Source organism: Polistes dominula, unplaced genomic scaffold (assembly GCF_049000335.1).
Source record: "Polistes dominula isolate Pdom_NZ unplaced genomic scaffold, Pdom_raw_medaka contig_23, whole genome shotgun sequence".
In the NCBI taxonomy this organism is placed as follows: Eukaryota; Metazoa; Arthropoda; class Insecta; order Hymenoptera; family Vespidae; genus Polistes; species Polistes dominula.
The window spans coordinates 279,058-298,861 of record NW_028300963.1 but is presented as its reverse complement, the minus strand read 5'-3'; the positions used below and the strand labels follow the sequence as shown (position 1 = coordinate 298,861).

Genomic DNA, 19,804 nt, shown 5'->3' with positions numbered 1-19,804 from the left:
TCTTGGCGTGTGTCTTTGGTTATCGCCTCGGATATTCCTTCGGTCGTAAATTTTTCATCTTGGATGAGCGTTAAAAGAGCAGCTGGAGAGACTACCCTCTCTTTGTGGTGGTGGTGGTGGTGGTGGTGGTGATGCTATTGCTGCTACTGTTGCAGCAGCTGGTGCTGCTAGTGGTTGGTATCTATCTAGGAAGAAAGAAAGGACTTAGAGATAAAAGAAGCTCCTCTCTTTAATTTGAACTCTTTCTCTCTCTCTTTCTCTCTGTCGAACAAGCCCTTTTTCGTCCACGACGACGTCAATGAACTTTGCCTTTCGTGTGTATTTCCACAAACCCTTCTCTCTCTCTCTCTCTCTGTCTCTCTTTCTTTGCCCCTCATTCCCTTTATCGTAAAACTCGAACGTGTCACAGATATATACTGTAGCTTGTTAAGCGGATACAATTCACATGTAAATCCGGTCAGTGATTCGACATCACCTTTGCTCGTACCTACGTATGGACGAAACGGAGACTATGCGGATGCTACGGATGAGGCTTAAACGCCTAAATAGGATCAACTGGAATCACCAAATAGGCTTCTACTTTAATGGTCTATCTAACTGGAAAAGGTACAGTCTGACAAAATGTCGTCTCTCGTGATTGGTCATATTATTTTTGTTTTTATTTTTATAAGATTTGTTATAAGACCGATGATAGGATTTTTCTTTAATTATGCTCATCGTAAATTCATTATATCTATTAATTTATCACGAGTTTATTGCTACAAAGTTTTTAGTTTATACGAATCGTTAAGCTTTTCGAAATTCGATTCGACGATTAATTGAATAATTTACGATTATTTATTTATATATTATACTATATTTTGTAATTGTTTTCCGTTATTGTAACGTATGTAGAATCGTTATACCAGTGAAATAAGCGATAAATAGAATTGTTTCCAGAATTTTGAGTTATGTTACACGACTTTCGTAATTACCAGCTTAATTGAACCGCGCGTTTCCTGAAATTAAAGGGCCCTCGCTTTCGAGTTCACCCTTTGAACGTGTTTCATGATGTTTCCTAGTCGAGTTCTTGTTTTTTTCCATTTTCTCCAGTTGTTTCTTTTTATAGTACTTTTGTTTAGGGGGAGGGAAGGGATGGTAAAAAAAGAAACAACAACAACAAAAACAACAACAACAAAAAGGAACAAAATAAAAGTTTTATGAAACTCGCAGCAATAGTAACAACAGCACCAAACGGCACGAATAAGTCGTAAATTCGCGAGTACGTTTACGCGAGTACGTTTACGCGAGTACGTTTACGCGAGTAGATGAAAATAGAATCCCGTTAGAGAATTACAAGAATCATTGAAAGTGGACCGTTAACGTGCATTATTTTAGCGTGAAGTTGATGGCCCGGATATTATTCGATTAAATAGCGCGCATCTACGATTACGTTGCTGGTCAACGATGTGAAAGTAACGCGTTTCTATCGAATTTCATTGAACTTTCGTTTTTGTTTTCTCATCTCTTCTCGTCCATTATAATTACATATGCATATATATATATATATATATATATATATATATATATATATAATTATATATAATATAACAAGTAAATGGTATTTTTTCCAACACCCATACACAGGACGCAGCGTATAGGATGCAAGCGATCGATAGATTAGAAAAAGAAGAAAACAAAAAACCGCCGTCCAAGGTCTCGTTATTTTTTCATTCGAACTGTCGTCGTCTCGACGTTTTTCTCCTTCTATTTCTCTCTCTTTTTTCGGTTGGTTTCGCCGGAGAAAAAGAAAAACCACGATGTGGGTTTGTTGAAATGGCTTTGTGGGTCCTGTCTACCCTTATCGCGGATTCCAGGCCATTGTCCAGGCCTGGCGCGGCCGTGCATGAACTTCTACACCCTCTTTCACCCTTTCCCCCTTGTCTTTCCTCCTTGTCCGAGACTGTTCATCCAACTACAGTCTGATGCTCACGGAAACTTTTCTAAATGTTAAACCTTCCTTCAAAAGGGGTTGCTTGAAGGTTTCTATAGCTCATTCGATTTTCGATTCTTACTTTGATTTATTTATTTTTCCAAGAAAATGTATATTTCATTGAAAATTCATTGAAAAAGATTTAAATATTTATTATATTGATTTTAATTTAATATAGTATGCATATACGATACCTCGTTCGATTCTTAAAAGTTATGAACTCAATGATAAAGTTTAGATTGGAAGATGTACTCTATCGATTGGCTTTTGTACAGATTAAAAACTTGCATTCCCGATATTACGTGTTTTGACATTCGAAATTATATTTAATTGATACCTACGTACGTAAGATTATATATGCACACATTGCACGTTGCCTGTTTTTTCTTTTTTTTCATTTTTTTTTTTTTTCATTTTTTTTTTTTTTTTTTCATTAATACTTACAATTGCTATCGTATATACCACGAGGGATGACAGTTGGAAAGAGTTTTACAGGGTTACTCGGATGGTAAATGAGAATGAAAGGAAAGGTTGAGCAAGGTAACGTTGGTAATGGTGGTGGTGGTCGTTGTGGTGGTGGTGGTGGCTTTAAATTCAAACCAACGAAGCTTCGAGGAAGAAAAGAACTAAAAAAGGGTGGTTTAGTAACGATGATGATCACCATGATGGTAGTGGTGATGCTAGTGATGGTGGTGGTGGTGGTAAGAGAAGAGAGTGCATTAGGGGTTGGTTCGTTCGTTGCCGACAATACTGCACAAGATCCACAATATGCTCCATCGGGTCTCTGTGGTACACGCTGGGATATACAGGAGGAATATCCGTTGTCTCCCTAATCAAGCTCAGTGTCTAAGGCTTAGTACTAATATTGATGTTTGAGATTAGTCGAATACTGCTGCCAATCTTGCTGTTCTTTTCGACCCCACCTTCTATATCCAACTTTTCTTTTCCTATCTAATTAACTTTATAAAATGTCATGTACATACATAAATATTGCAGACACCAATCACGATAAAATTTGTATCGTATCGATCGAACGAGGAAAATATACCAGCAGACCGCGAAATACCATCGTTATTACGGTTAACATGGCGAGGAATTAATAAAGTTCCTACTTTAAAACGATGGCGCTTGACCCTTGATTTTATTTTTGTCAGGAAATAAAACGCTTTATCGTCGTTATTTCGTACCACGTCTGCAACGAGGGTGTTAAAAATCAACGAGAAATTCGTCCAGACCAGTTAACAAAGCTAATAATTTAATGACACGTTGTTTCTGATCATTCTGATTCGATAACTTTGTCATTTTTTCTCTTTTTTTATAAAACGTAGCTCGACAGCTTACAGCTTGTAAGCAGATGGAAGATATTGTTAGACAAGTAGGTGATAGGAAATTGAATCAGGGAGCTTCGTAGTTGAACACAGGAATGATAACGATGTTAATAATAATAATCATAAACGAGTTGACTTGATAGCCCAGAAGTACTTTATCGATCTTAATTGTTTCGAGTTAACATCATCTTAATATCGGATTAGAATTAGAAGAGAATAATCGTAAGTTTAAATAATTGTAATTTAGAATAGTAGATCTGTCAATTGCAGTATTAGATAACTTAACATAAGTAGATACAGGTTAAATGCATTTAAGTATACTTATAGATATAAAGTTTACGTCAGTGCTCTCTAGGTTTACTACATTTGAAAACTGTATCCCGTATTCCACGAGCAACTGTTGAGTAAGTTTGACCTAAAATAGGATATTATAGCGAGTCTGCGTAGAAGCCATTCGTCACTGACCACGGTCAACATGGCGACCGGTGAAAATCCATACGTGTAAATCCGGAATCGAGAGAAAGAGAGAGAGAAAGAGAGAGAGAGAGAAAGAGAGAGAGAGAGAAAGAGAGAAGAGAACTGTGGATTATGAGTTGCAGTAGATTCACTCTTTTCTTTTTTATCTCCCTGTTGTCGATTATTCGTGCGTCATCCTGTGTCTTCATATTAACGAATAAAAAGAAAGAGAGAGAAAGAAAGATTTTTGTCTTTCATAAATCGACGACTTTTCAAAATTTAATGTAATCTCGTTTTTAGTTCAGCGTATATAATTCTCATGAGTCGTTAAATATTTTACCATATCATCCATTCTCTCTCTCTCTCTCTCTCTCTCTTTCTATCTCTCTTTCAATCTCTCATTCTATCTTTCATTTTATCTTCATTCTTTTTCATTCTCTTTACGAGTTCGTCAGGCGTGTAAACAGAGGCAAGCAGGTGACCACATTTGCTTCATAATTCTCTTTCTTTTTCTCTCTTTCTCATTTCTCTGGAGAGTCTGCGCTAAATATTTTCTTTCTTGTTTTCTGCTTCCACTTTCTATCTCTATCTATTTTTCTTTCTTCTTCTCTCGGTTACTCGTTCTTCCTGCATCCCTTCATTTTTAGTCCGCAGTTTTTCCTTTTTGTCCCGTTTCCATGATCCCTGCGCCACCTCATGTGCCACCCACTGTGCCACCTCGTGTTCCTCTTGTTCTCTCTCGTCCCGCATAGCGCTGCTGCTTTGCATAATTTCTATCGCTGCAGGTAGACCGGAGGTGCATGTACTCACCGCATGCTCGTGCATTCTAAGTATACATATATATATATATATATATACACGCGTATATGTATCTATGTATTATAGCGTATGCGCGGCTTTTAATGTAACGTATAAGCTCACACCCTTGTACACCCATACACACACATCGACTACATTAATACACAGAGTTGAAATGGAGAAGAGAGAAGGATATACACATCGCTACTGTTGATTTTGTTCTTTTTCATTTGTACGTGCAATTTTTATATATATATATATATATATATATATGCGTGTGTGTGTGTAATATGTCTACTAATATGGATCTTATTAGTGTGTTCCCGGTGTACTTTCTCCCATAGAATATCGTAGGTTAATGGAAGCGAAAGGAAGGAACCCTTAAGTAACTTAATCCTATTGGTGTTTATCCCTCTCGCTAACGGAAATATCGGCTAGGCATCGTATGTAATTTCCTGTATAGAAGATCGTCGTTAAACCCTGCTGGACCTAAAACTAAACTTCCTTTTAAGCTGTTTCACCTTCGTTTTATTTTATTTATTTGTCAGATTGAACGCAAGCTTAGAAAAATCATTAGATCGTGTAAATTTTTCGTCTTTATTTTTCCAAGGAAGGATTAGAGTTTACGATAGTTCAAAGGTCGCTAACAGTCCCGGTAAAAAATTTGTCGAACGCATTAAGGATACTCCTTATCGTAAGTAATGTAAGTAATTCATAGATTAATGGTAGTGAAATGAACCTAGGGGTAACTAACTCACTCGCTGTTCTTTCTCGGACGAGAAAGTACTATCTATGCCCTTTTAACTTTCTCATTGTGTGTGCAGTTAAGTTGAAATTTTATTACAGGACGGGGTAAATACTGCTACTGCCATTGGTACTACCATTTCCGCCACCTTTTCTCATTCCACTCACCTCCGTTCCTCATCTTCGTCCTGACCTCACACCCATCTCATCCTTTTCTTTCTTTCCACTTTTTTCTTTTTCCTTTACTCAGCACTCGGCTGCTCGAATATAAATGATATTTTCTACCGAGTTTCTAAGAGTTCTTTCTTACGTTAGAATTGCATTCGCGATTACGTAAGAAAGAGAGGTAGAGAGAGAGAGAGAGAGAGAGAGTAAAAGTGCTTTCTACGATCGTAAAAAAACGCGTACTATTTTCATCGATGCAATCTGCATTTTCCCCTTCCACCAATTTTACTAGAAAGGAAAAAGAAACAATATTCATGGGTGCGTTGTTGGTTCCACTTGTCTTTGATTAAAAAATATAAAAAAAGATGGTTTTTTTTTTGTTTCTTATTTTTCTTCAGTAAGAAATATATACCTTTCATTGGTTTTAAACTTTCGTACTAATATTTGATCTTGGTATATTATTTTCTGGGTTTCTTTTTATAATCTAATTTTCTTTCATTAGATACAAATCGGGTCATTCGAGCGTGAAGGGAAGAAAAGAAAGTAGAGAAACGATATTACGATTCCATCTTATGGGCGTTGCTATAAAAAAGAAAAAGAAGAACAAAAAGTAGGAAAAGAAAAATAAACGAATTTGATTTATATCATTTATCTTTCCGCGTTATAAAATCTAACGGTAAATAAGGGTAGGTATTTCTCAAATAGTATTATCTATGGTAATCACGAGGGTTGTGGGAGGAGGGAGAAGGGTGGAGAGATGGAACACTTTGTCTGAAAAATACTCCAGGCGGATTTGGAGTTTACTTCGTCGGATACAAGAAAGTGAGCTCGATTTGGTATTTGCGTACGGCAGACAGGATGAGGGAGGATAGAAGGAAAAAGAAAAAAAAACAAAAGTATATAAAAACGAAAGAATTGAGAGAGAGAGAGAGAGAGAGAGTTTCTCCACAGCTCTAGCAGCAGCACCAGCAGCAGCACCAGCAGCAGCACCAACATCACCAGCAGCGGTAGCAGTGCAGCATCGCAATCCTCTTCCAGTAAAGGTACAATGGATTTCGTCTGCCTTTTTCTGTGCTTCATAAATTTGCAGGAAGGGTTAGAAGGAAAAAAAAAGGAAAGAAAAAATAAAAAAAAAGGAATAGGAAGAAGAGGAGCGAAAGGGTCGAGTCAACGAATAAGAGAAAAAGAAAGAAAGAAAGAAAGAAAGAAAGAAAGAAAGAAAGAAAGAATGGAAAAGAGGAGTCTTGTTGTCACTCGCGGCACGACGTCTAGCTCGTTTCATGCCGAGCTAGGTGGGAAGAGGAGGGGTTGCGTGGGGTGAGGTTGGGGATTTTGAAGTTTCAAATGAATCCACTATCTTACCGCAGATGTGGAATACGTCTTCTTGGCCTCGAAAGACGATTCTTTCAGGAAACACGTCGGTACCCGCTATTCGAGCTCTAAATAATGTTTGAACGTGAGTAAGTTACTAAAAAAGCTAGCCTTATAACCACCGATCTCCATTTTCTATCTCTCTTTAGTTATTCTTATTTTTCTTTGAGCTTTCTCTCCTTTTTCACATGCCACTTTTCTTCCTTCCTTCCTTCCTTTCTTCCTTCCTTCCTTCCTTTCTTCCTTCCTTCTTGGCGTCGAAATAACAACCCTTACCTAGAGTCGTTTATCCCTAGCCGACTTTTAGCAGCCAACAAATTGCCGACAATCTCATATCCGTCAGTTGTCTTCTACGATATTGGCTTGGTTCACTGAAAGCTTCGAAAACGGCTGCTAATTCTTGGCACGTCCTACACTACTACTCTATAGGTTTTACGTGGATATATATCTACACGTGTCGGTTAACAATGTTTATACATGTGGGTCACATATGAACGTGTATCTACTACACCTACGTGCACTCCTTTTTTCCCCTTTTTTTTTCATCATCCTAGGCGTACCTACATATATCCTATGTGCACGTATACGTTGCTTATGGGATTTGGACAAAATATTGTAATCGATCGAGGATCGAGTCGACGACGATAAATCGTTTTTCTATCCCCCCCTCGCGATCGCGTCTACCATTTTCTTCTTTTCTTTTTTTTTGTACTCTTTGATTTTTTGTACTTTTCTCTTCTCTTCTCTTCTCTTCTCTTCTCTTCTCCACGTTGGTAATGACGATAACGTCGTTAATAATGGCCGACAACGATATTACACTGGCATGCCCGATAACCAGCAATATTTCAATCTGCCAAACCTTTATTACCACTTACGGAAAAAGAATAACATTTGTAAATCATCGATAGTAATTTTTATCTTTCGTTGAACTTTTAAAATTTCTTTTTTTCACAAACATTTTCTCCTCGTCTGCACGTTTATTTCATCTATATAATCATACTAATTGCAAGATTTAACTTACTTTAAATTCGACGTTCAAACTTCCATTTAAAAAAAGAGGAAAACTTTTTTAAAATAGTCGTTTATCTGCGAGTTTTCAGAAATCTAATATTAAAGGAGGAATGCGATCGACGAATAAAATATTTTTTATCTCAACGAATAACAAAAGAGAGGGAGAGAGATTATAGTTAAAATTTTTCTTTTAATTGCTGGCCAAAAAATATTTTATGCGCGATACGCTCGGGAATAAAGTTTTCACATTGTACTGTTTAAGTATGGTTCGTATGAATTTCTATGAGATAAAAAATAATATAATAAAAGTGAGAGAGTGAGAGATAGAAATAAAGAAAGAAAAAATGTGGACGCACATTTGAAAAGTCCAGTTCGCTTATCTCTCTCTCTCTCTCTCTCTCTCTGTTTTTTTTACTTCTATTTTTTGGGGGACATTTTCATGCCCAACCGATGAAAAGAGGCGGCGAGCACGGAGGGATGTTTTTAACCCGGTCACGCGCTCGCTTCTTTACGTTAAATTGAACGAGCTAGCTCTTGTGCCGATTTGTTTGTTGTTGAAAACGCACAGCCAAGCCGACGTCGACAAAAAAAAAGCACCCTTTCCTATTTCTCCCCCGGCTTACCCTTCCATCTGCTTTCTCACTTCTTTCCCGTTACCCACAACGGTTACCTTCGTCGTTGTATTCGCATAAAACTCTATCCAACCAAACGAGTCGCTGGCTTTTTGGGAGGACGAAGAGGTGGAAAGAGGGTAGGTGGATAGGTGGGTGAATAAATTTTAACGAAGTACTACTCTAAATCCTGGAGAACCATTTCCGACCTACAAACTCGATTTTATATACCATTTTAGCCCAAACGAATGATCACTGATTTTTTTCTTTTCTTATAATAATTATAATAGTAATAATGATGATAATAATAATATTAATAATAACATCGAGATGGTAAATTGAGCCACGCGATAGAAACGTGAACTCATTATCCTTGGCAACCCTATAACGTTTGAATTTTCCGCGCAAATGTATTGTATTTTGTATTTATATGTAACAACTGTTAATACGTTTTCTCTCCCTCTTTCTTTCTCCCTTTCTTTGTTTCCATTTCTTCTCAAGTGTTTTTTCAAAAAGAGAGAGAGAGAGAGAGAGAGAGAGAGAGGGAGGGAGAGAGAAAAATTTACTCGTTGAGCCTTTCTATGCTCTCGAAAGCGATAACTCGAGTACCCATACTCGAGCTTATGAATTACATTCGATTTGCTAATGATATTTCGTGCAATTAGCGAATACGTTTATCGAAATTACGTCATTAAGAAGTTAGAAGAATTCCAAATATAACTTTTCCTGAGGGGTTGAAATTAATGTAGGATATCAATGTCGTTGGCTTTACATTCTACCACCCCATTTCGTTTGATCAATTAACACGATTAATTAACGAGTATTGGTTACTCTCTTACTCTCTCTCTCTCTCTCTCTCTCTCTCTCTTTCAGTGTGTGTGTGTCAGAGAAGTAGGAGGAAATATATATTTACAGAAAATCGATATTAATGATTAAGCAGAATTTACAACGATAAAGCATGGGGAAAGGAAGAGAATAGAAAAAAAGGAATATAAAGGTTTATCGATAATTCGAGTTTGCGTGAAAATTTGCTTGGCAGAATTAATAATAGAAAGAAAAAAATAGAAAGAAAATTAGAAGAAGTGGCGATCGTTTTATATTGGCTAACAGTTTTTGAATCGAAGGATCAATCATGCCTGACCTATGAACTCTCCTGTTCTTGCTACTGATCGTTTCTTTACCTACCTTCCTCCGTTACGATGGTCGAAGATTTTTCCCGGATTTAAAAGCCAATCGGATTACTCTTTTATAGTGATCTTTTAATCCCGAATCACATTTCTATTTTCGTTCGAACTAACACTCGGTGGTTTATCGGAAATTAACATCAGTCGGCTAAAGTTAATGGCTTAAATAATATATCCTAGTTTAAAGAGTATTTTTATGCTCTTTCAAAAATGACTTTTACTACTACGAAATATAAACTAACAAATTTGGTCAGTTTTGTTGATCCTATTAGAATAACATTATTTTTTCGAAGATAAATAAAAAGTGAGTTGTGGGGTCCGATTTGACAAATAATCAGGAACGGAGTTTATCGAGTACGCTCTTCTTTTAAACAGGGAAAATGATTTTCCTTTTTCTCCCTTCCCTTCCCTTCCCTTCCCTTCCCTTGTTATTTGCTTTTCTCATAAAAAAGATATTCGTTTTAAGTTCAGCAGAGGGAAAAATCTTTCCTCGCCTTTGGAATTTTTCGCGAAATTTCCTTTGCCCGTCTTTGACCGTTACAACGAGATCGCGTTGAGTGGTTGGAATGAAATCTGAAATCAAATAAAGATACCATTTTGTAGAGCTCTCCAAACGAAAAGGCTTTTGAATTCACGTTGATGTTTCGATATGTCTACCTGTCGATATAAGATCTGAAAGCTTTCCCGATACATCTCCTATAATAATCGACGTCCTGTATTTTCCTTCTCACTTGTCTTGTTCTTCGTGTCGTGCAGAAACTTATTAAATGGTCTACATCCACACCTGTGATAATAAAAAGGGAACAAGAAGAATTGAACAAATCATTTTTCCTTTCTTTACTTTTCGAAAGAGTTACCTTGTTAACTAGTTATTAGAAGAAATTATGATTTGATTTTTTCTGCAAAAGAAAAACAAATTTACAAAACGTATTTGCGTAATATTCTTCAAGGAACATCGTTTACCGATTCTATCCGAGTGAGAAGTAATCTTTTAGAAAAGTTCGATGTACTTATTCGAATCTACATACGTATCAGATCTTTCTTATCCCTTTATCTTTTATTTATTCCCTCATTCCCTAGATGTTCTTTGAAAATTGTCGTGGCGTAAACCGCGATCCTTTAACGATGTAAATTTTGCTTACGGGATCTAAAAGGGAGACGATGATCAAGGAACGTAGCGAGCTGGGTTACGTGGGGAAGAAAAGGGCGTAGTCTCAGGGCCATTTCAATGGTGGAGGTGGGTTATTCTCTTGCACCCTTGCACGATCACAGTCGCTCGTTCAACGGTGGGGTTCTTTCAGAGTCTGCCGTTAATTCATTGAATAATAAAAAAGAAAATATAAAACGACGACAACGAAAGAGAAGAAGAAGGAGAAGAAGAAGAAGAAGAAGATGAAGAAGAAGATGAAGGATAAAAAAAAGTCTCGCATGGCATTAAGCTTCGCTGCTTAATTGGGTTAATGATGCGATGGACTCGCTTCGTGAAATGATACCTGTCCGTTATTCGTGGTGAAGAGTGTGAAATGAAGAAAAGAAAAAAACACCAAAAGTACTATAGTTGCCAGCATCAAATTCGGTGTGGCAAATCTTTTCGTTTATTCGCGTTTAAATTTCCAAATGTTTTTTTTTTCGCGTTGGTTTTTCACTTGCGACAAACACGCACACCCATATCCACGTACATTCGTGTATGTGTATTCTTTTATTTTTTCAGTCTCTTTCATTAAAGAGGAAATAACGTTTTTATAAATTACGTGTACGCGTAAGTATTATGGATGACGGTGTATAAATAAAGGATTATACTTGAATAAAAGTAAACTACGCTCATAAAACGGGTTAAAAATTAGATATTTTCTTCAATCGTTTGGTTAGAGTTTATCACGCCAAGAGATGTGTATTCGTAGTTGCGAGAATTTAATACTAATAGAGAAAGAGAGAAAAAAAAAGAGAAAAAGAGAAAAAGAGAGATAAAGAGAGAGAGAGAGAGAGAGAGATGGGTGGCGTGATAATTGCATTCGTGACAGTTTCTACGAGAGATCGTAAGCTTGAAATGGCTCGTTTCAGATTTCTCTCTCTCCCTCTTTTTTATTCTTTTATTTCTTTAATTTCTTTCGCACGCTTCGTAGAATATTTTTTGTTGCTTATTTTTTGTGTACGAACGAGTACTCGCTGTATTATATGGATGCGAGTAATAAAAAATACGACATGGTTGAATATTAGAGAAGAAAAGTATTCCCAATTGGATCTCCATTTCCGTTAGCTTCGACGATTCGTCAAAGAGTATTCAATATAACGATTGTTATATGCTTCGATATGTCTATGTAGATAATAATGCGAAAGTTAGCACGCGCGTGCGTGTGCGTATCTATGAAAACGAATTGCATAACGCGTTCTTCACTATTACATACAATTTTATTCTACTTCCGGTTAATTTTTACCGATTTTCTGCATCGAAATATTTTGCCATTTCGTTTCTCTCTCTCTCTCTCTCTCTTTCATGCTATGCGAAAGGGTCGTTTAAACTCGAAACTTATGGTGCCATGAAATACGTTAAACGTGCCGTACGTTTCCGTCGTGTGTGCACAACCAGACTGAAAAAGAGAGAGGGTGAGAGAGGAAAAGAAGTCGTTGAAATATCTTTTCCTCGACTATGTTACACGTCAGTTGCAAAGTCGATATTTCAAAGACGAGATATGAACGTGGTTTAAACGATGGGTGGTGGGTACATGTTTGGAAGGGATGGTGACTTGCCTTGCTCTTCTGTGTGTCATGACTATTCCAACATTTTTTTTCCTTATCTTCCTTCTTGCATTTTCTTTTTCTATTTATTACAAAATTTGGTCGTTTTATTAAACGTAGTTGACGTCGTTCATCCATGTTCGTAGATTATCGTGTTTGGTCAATGTTAATTTCATAATTTCTAATCCTTTGTAGATGTTATGTATGACGTATCATTGCGATAGGTATCTCCATTCTCGATTGAACATGGAATCAGCAGGATGATCCTACCTTTCGTATGTTCCTCGTGTTTATTCTCTCGCTTTGGCATGGTCGTCTACGCATCGAAATGGAAACGTTTGTTGAGTATACACGTATACACGTACCATACATACATTCCCACATTGACTCGCCTAAACAGATCAGATCGTTGAGAGAGACCAAGAGGGAGTAATACGCCTACGATATATATACATACCTATATAGAATTAAATTTCTTCGTGTTTTAATGCAAAAGTAAAACAAATATCACAAGTTCCATTTATCGAATTAGTATATGAACGAACCCAAATATTCGATGTAATATTTAACGAAAGTTATCAACTTTTTTCTCTGGTAACATTTACATAAAGTGCAGTTAAAAGTTAATAGACGTTCACTGTTTCCCCATCGAGAATTACGTACTCGGTAAGAGAAGAATCCTTTTCGTATATCCTGATGTCGATATATAAAAGGCGCCATCTTGAATTAGTTTATCCATATGAATCGGGATCGTCCTCCCCTACTGACTAGAGAACTCATAGATCATTCGGATTGCTTTCCATTGTGTTCTTCGCTCGAGCCGCAAGATTCCCTTCCACTTTGCATCTCAATGCCATATATTCTACCTTCTATCTCTCTCTCTCTCTCTCTCTCTTTCTCTCTCTCTTTTTCTTATCCTTCTGTCTTACCTCTCTGTCTCTGTCTGAATCTACTTCTATCTATCATCCTTTTACTTGTGTGCGTTTACGTGTCTGTGTGTACTTTCATCGAATTATCTTATGTTCGAATAGTCCCCTTTCCCCTTTCCCTTTCCCCTTTCCCCTTTTCTTCTCTTACAGTTAGGACGAAGGATTTGCAGACAGATGTATCTGAGAACAAGTTTGAATCATCGATAGAATGCAATCGATCGAATTGTCATTGGTCGATGATAATCATTCGTGATTAGACATTCCGCTCTAATTGCTTCGTCTAAATTAATAATTCAATTGATAATAATACCCAACATCGTTGTGTAGAGCGCACGTGTGCAATCCATGCACGTCCATGCAATGCCATCAATCCCTTGATTAACGATCGGACATTCGACACACCAATATCTACCTATATTATATATTTCGCTCTAGGTCGTCGTACGTTCGTTTACTCGTCCCTTTATTCGTTCATTTATTTGTTCGTGAGCAGGTACTTCAACTAATTTCACTCGATCGGAGTTATCATAGTGACACGTGCGTTTACAACCATACAACGTAAGTTTAATCATTTTCAATCTAATTTAATTACTACACGTAAAACTAGGTTTTCTTTTCCTTTATTTTACAAGTAGGTGTATCAATAACTTTCTTTAAAAAAGAATAAATTGCAAGAGATGCACGAGACATTAAATTCGATGCAATTAATTTAATTATCATCGTCCACTTTTTGCCATTCTTTTTTTTTCTATCTTTTATTTTGTATTGCAACTACAATATATATATACATACGTGTCAAGCATTACACCATCTATAAAGTTGCTGAGCCCGGAGTCGGGAATGAGATAGGTTGAGCCGTACCGTAAATCTAGTGAATGCTCTAAATTAAGCCAAGTCTCGTCGACTGAAAAGAGAGTCGACTGTTTTCCTGACTTATAAGAAAATAAAATAAAAATAAAAGGATAATAAAAAAAGAAAAGAAAAAAAAGTAAACGAACGGCGTAGAGAAGCATTGCACGTTCACTGATTTCCTTGTCTCTCTTTTTTCCTTCATCCTCTTCTCCCATTACCTTTCTCTCTCTCTCTCTCTCTCTCTCTCTCTCTCTCTTTTTTCACTCTGATTAGTTGGCTGATACGCGAGCGAGAAAATGGGTTTGTTAAATCGACCGCTAGTCATTATCACGATAACGTCGCGTGTTATATTATAGTAGGTAAAAAATATTCCCAAGGTTCGAGTATGTTTTTAACGAGTTTTGACATTAATCTCTTTGGAAAGGAGAAAATGAAACAACAGTTGTAGAGGTAAATATTAAGTCAAGTGAAAAGTGTGTTGTTAATTTTAAATGATCATTTAGTATTGCGTGTACCGTTCAATCTTACGGACTTGGAATTTTCATCGTCATCGTTTTATCTCGGATATACGTATAATGACATTATATTATATTTATATAATCTTCGTTAACAATTATAGAAGCTTATTCGTAAGAGGGTTGGTGCTTTTATTTTAATCCTGTTTTATTTTTTAATTAGTATATTTATATTTCACAGCACGGTACGTAAGAGTGATTTTTATTTTAAACTTGTATTTTCATTTAATCAAAGTTATCTTATATTTTATCTCGTAAACATAATAATATGATATTTCGGGATATAGGTTCTACCATGCACACAATAAAAAAAAAAAAATAAACAAGAGAAATGATTGTAGTTAGTATATCAGGTAAGACTGATAACCGTTCGATTGCACGTTCAATCGTATCGGAGAAGGAAATATCAACAGACCGATGCTATATTAGTTTGGGTTCGAAAATCGTGCGGAAATATCGATACTAGAATTCCGGATTCATGCTAGTTGGTGGCAAATTTCCGAGTAAACACGTTGCTCACCGAATTCACTTTCATTTCACGCTAGATCGGCGACATATCGATCGGTAAAGTGTTACCATTACGAGCTATCGACTCTCAAAGGAGTAACGTTAAGCCTCTAGTTTGCGATAAGTCTGTCTGGATCTAAATCAGAGATCGGTACTTCCCACATTTCAAATGAATTATTATTATCATTACCCAAAATCATTTGAACGTCTATCATTAATTGTATAAATGTTCATACAAATAATTATAACTTTCTTTTTTTTTTCTGTTAAGAATGAAGTTCACAGGCGCAAATCTGACGGATTGTGTTTAACTTTTACTAAGTTAAACCATCTTGAATCCATCGTTCAGTTTTGTTTGAACTGGGAAGATAAATAGAAAAGGAATGCTTCTTGACTTAATAATGTCTACAGAAACTATCCGTTTTCCAGAGGCCTATTACTCTGCTTTAAATTAGTAGTAGGTATTCTACTCGATAGGTCTCCACTCTGTTTGGCATAATTGTTTTCCGACCTAGGAGAGTCCCATGATAGTAGTGCACAAGTTCGCGTAGAAACGAAGGGTAGAGTCGTAGGGCCATCTGATCTGGATTGATGGATGTTCTCTCATCCGTCAGCTCATTATTGCTTCCCATTATATCCACTTTCTCTGACCACAGTCGAAACCGTCGGCTGACAAACCACTCGATCAATCGTCGGGGCTCGTTGTTTTGTTACCCTACCATTTGCTTGTCTCCCCAACTTTAATTATAAATTAATCAATTTCGACATAAATCATTTCTCATATTTGTAAAACATTGCGACTACTTATTCATTTATTTTTATAACTGATTGAATTTATATAATAATTAATTGATATAATATAATTTAATATTACATTGATAATAATGAATTGATAGGTATCAGGAAATTATTTTTACTACATTATTTACAATGTTGTTCGTCCTATCGTACGAATGAAATTTCAGCGTTGATCCTAAAATAAAAGAATATTAATAGAAACAGTTAAGCTTAAACTAGAATATCACGTGTTTTTGTAATTGTAGGCTAACTTTGAAAGAAATTTATGGAAGATCCGTAATAGGTGTGTGTATCGCGATTACTATATCAATTTGGAATGAAGTTAAATCGACCTAGATTTTACGGTCAACTATCCGTATGTCGTCCTAAATCCTTTTCCCATCCTGTACACCACCTACCTTATTCATACTTGAATACGGTTTAATCTTTCATTTTGAACATATTCATGTAAAGACGACTTTAGACTTCAGAAACAGTTTCATATTTAAGCCGAATCTCGAGAAGGAATCGCCACGGTTCTTTGATGCTTTTTGCGAAGGTTAAAAAGAAACGCTTATCCTATTCAAGCATTTTGAAACGGCCGCGTTGTACAATGGAACGTGATTGGCCGAGCGCGAATAAAAGCCACTGTATTCGGATATTCTTATATTATACGTCTAGTTCAATACTCAAAGGAAGAAAGGAAAAGATTGTAAGAAGAAAATATTAATATAGCATATAGATTAATCCAATCATTTTTACGCATTTACGCGAAATGTAACAAATGTTATTGTAGCTACCATTTTTTTTATTGATCATTCGATCCGTTCAATTAACAAACATTTCCTATTTATACTCATCGTTAAATCAGTTTATTCCGCCTAATTCTACTTCATTCGTTATCAACGGACAGTTCTATTACAACGAATTTCTCTATGCATTACGTTTGCCCGCACGCAACGTTGTAGCAGTATACTCGTTAAATTAATCCACATAGCGGTTGCAACTTGTGCCAATTTCGAGCTTCATTTTGCCAAAATAATAGCTACTGTAATCTTAACAAAGACGAAAAGAGAGAGAATGAGGGATGATTTATTATCGTTCGGCACAGTACTTTCATTTTCATCAATGAACCAACATTTCAACATTTCGGAAGCTATTTTATTTTAACCTAGAAACCAACAAATTAAAGTAAGTTTAGTAGTTGTTTAAATTATCTTGAATATTAGGGATAGTTAATTCGTGAAATGCATATGAAAAGTAGAGAAAGAGAGAGATAGGAAAATGGAAACTTAGTTGAGGTAGGAGAGGGTTGAAGGGGCTTGATAATGACCGCGAGGGTCGTCTTATCTATGGACAGTCGTGAGCCAACAGTAGCTCGATAAAAGAACCCTCGGGGTTTGCTTCTCCAGTTGGTTTGGCCAAGCGCCATTTTTCATTTTCTAATACAGAAAAATAGTCTATCGAGTCGTAGGGTGTGATAAAAGGGAAAAGAAAGAGTGAGCGAGAGAGAGAGAGAGAGAGAGAGAGAGAGAGTTCATCCTAGGAAACGATAAAAATACTTACTTCTTTCTGATCTTTCTTTTACCTTTTTTGACAAACTATTTTTCTTGGACCTTTTAACTTGATAACGACGATGACAACAACGACAACGACAACGACAACGACAACGACAACGACAACGACGACGACAACGACGATGAGAAAGTAACAAGAAGTTCGAAGCAGTAACAATCTCGTTTATGCTTCATTCTTCGTGTTTTCCTTTATTATCGATCTTTCTTTGAAAGTTTTTCCACGTATGTGTACGAATATTGAAATCTTAGATTTCTATAACTAATGGATTTTACGTGGAAATCGTTGAAGTTTATTTTAAAAAGTAAAAAACAAAATAAAAAACATATGTACAGATCACACAAGTTAGAAGTGAATTTATAATATTATTTTTATTTATTTTTGTAATTATTTATTTAATAATTAGAAAAATGTGCGCTTGTTGGAATGCAACCCTCCAGACACACTTTGAAAATGTTGCCTGCGAGCGCCATCTGTTAGGACGGAATTTTTTTTCGGCCAAAACTGTTTATACAAGTATGTATTACGGGTTGCTTATCTTTCAGGCAGAAAAAAATTCCGTCATCCAACAGATGACGCTCGCAAGCAACATTTTCAAACTTTGTCTGGAAGATTGCATTTCAACAGGCGCGCATTTTTCTAATTATTAAATAAATAATTAGAAAAATAATTAAAAATAATATTATAATATTATCAAGAATATTCTTATCGTAAACTTTGCTACATATATTATAAAATCATATATTATTTCGTTGAAGTAAAAAAATTGGATAAAAACAAAGTAGAAAGTAGTAAAAAGGAACATTTGAAGTAACAGGTATGCGTGCGAGAAAGCTTCGGAGGTTGTCCTTTTAAAATACGAATATAAAAGTGTACTCTTCCTTAGAGTAGTCGATACAATTCTATGTAGCAGTATTTGTGCTGTCGTCTTGTGCGTATGTATTGTGTTTATGTGAATACATACAAACACATATATATATATATATATATATTTATAGTATAGGGTACACTGATAAAGGCAGCAGGTAGGTCAGCAACGAAGCGATAAAAGTTCCTCGAGAGGTTCTTCCCTTTCACCCCGTTCTCTACCTCTTCCCTCCAACCACCCCTCTTTCTTTTCAACGACACAACGATGCCGTTCAAGTCCTCTTTTATGGGCGGTTACGCTCTCTTCTACCACGGATGGTAAATGACTCCTCTCGTTCGATTATCCTAACTCTTGCTTCTTATGCTGTAACCATGACACCGTTGTCGTGTTAGTAACGATCCTATATCGAGTGGCAAAATGTAAATTACGTCAATTCGTTTATAAATTATTATCATTTCTATTATATACAGAAATATATCTTTTAAAGCATATTAACCATTTTACTTCATTTTCAACAAATAGATCATATTTTTTCTTTTATTTATTTGTAATGTAGCATTCGTAGATTACAGGTAGCAAAACTATTTTGAAAAATGTTATAAATTATGATCAAATAGAGTAAAGTTTAGATCCAATAAATTCTTCACTGTTCAATGTTAGACGCGTTAAGAATCATGATTGTAGGATCAAAAGCATAAAAGCTCTTCTATTATCGATCAGCCGACTGAAACTTTATAATCCATCATGCGTTTTCCTTGTGGTTTCTTCTTCTTCTTCTTCTTCTTCTTCTTCTTTTTCTTCTTCTTCGAGTCCCCTTGATTTATAACGGTCGAAGCTAAAGGTCGTTTTCGCGATAATCGTCAAGAAATATGAAAAACTTGAAGATTTATAGAAAGCGTGAGTGAGAGAGGAAGAGAGATAGGTAGATAGAGACAGTGCAAAAATTGTGTGGCCAGTTGGGTCGATATCGTAAGGTTTTTCTATACGTCTAGGCTGCGGATACAATTTTCTTGCTAACTCATGTTTTTCTTACCAGTCTCTCTCTCTCTCTCTCTCTCTTTTTCTTTCTTTTTTTTTTTTTTTTTTAGTATCTTTATCTCAATATTTTTTTCCCCTATTACAATGCATCCATTCTTTGTGTAAACGAGATGAGCAAACGATCTTTCTCTATTTCTTTCTTTATTTTTATTTCTATCCTTTTTTCTTTTTTCTTTCTTTTACTTTATGTAGCTCTCATCCTGGTACTCGTAAAGCTCTATTTGCTGGCATTCCTTCCCGACGTAGCAAAGCTCTCCTAGTCATAACAGCAAATACGTAAAGCGTTCCAGTTCGCTTTGCCGTATCCTTTCGTGCGTCGTTTTATAGCTTCACGTGCGTGCCTTTTCTCCGTTTACATATGTATTTT

At 36.1% G+C, this 19,804-nt stretch overlaps 3 protein-coding genes across 3 annotated transcripts in view; 1 reads left to right on the top strand and 2 right to left on the bottom strand.

Annotated features, from left to right (window-relative positions):
- LOC149032496 (uncharacterized) overlaps positions 1-4,581 on the bottom strand; it is a 32,727-nt gene extending 28,146 nt beyond the window's left edge. The window contains exon 1 of the mRNA XM_089172761.1: positions 4,375-4,581. Coding sequence (XP_089028887.1) covers positions 4,375-4,581 — 207 coding nt within the window. The remainder of the gene's footprint in view (positions 1-4,374) is intronic.
- nAChRalpha1 (nicotinic acetylcholine receptor alpha1) overlaps positions 1-19,804 on the top strand; it is a 100,010-nt gene that overhangs the window by 15,831 nt on the left and 64,375 nt on the right. The window lies entirely within an intron of this gene.
- nAChRalpha2 (nicotinic acetylcholine receptor alpha2) overlaps positions 1-19,804 on the bottom strand; it is an 86,927-nt gene that overhangs the window by 32,192 nt on the left and 34,931 nt on the right. The window lies entirely within an intron of this gene.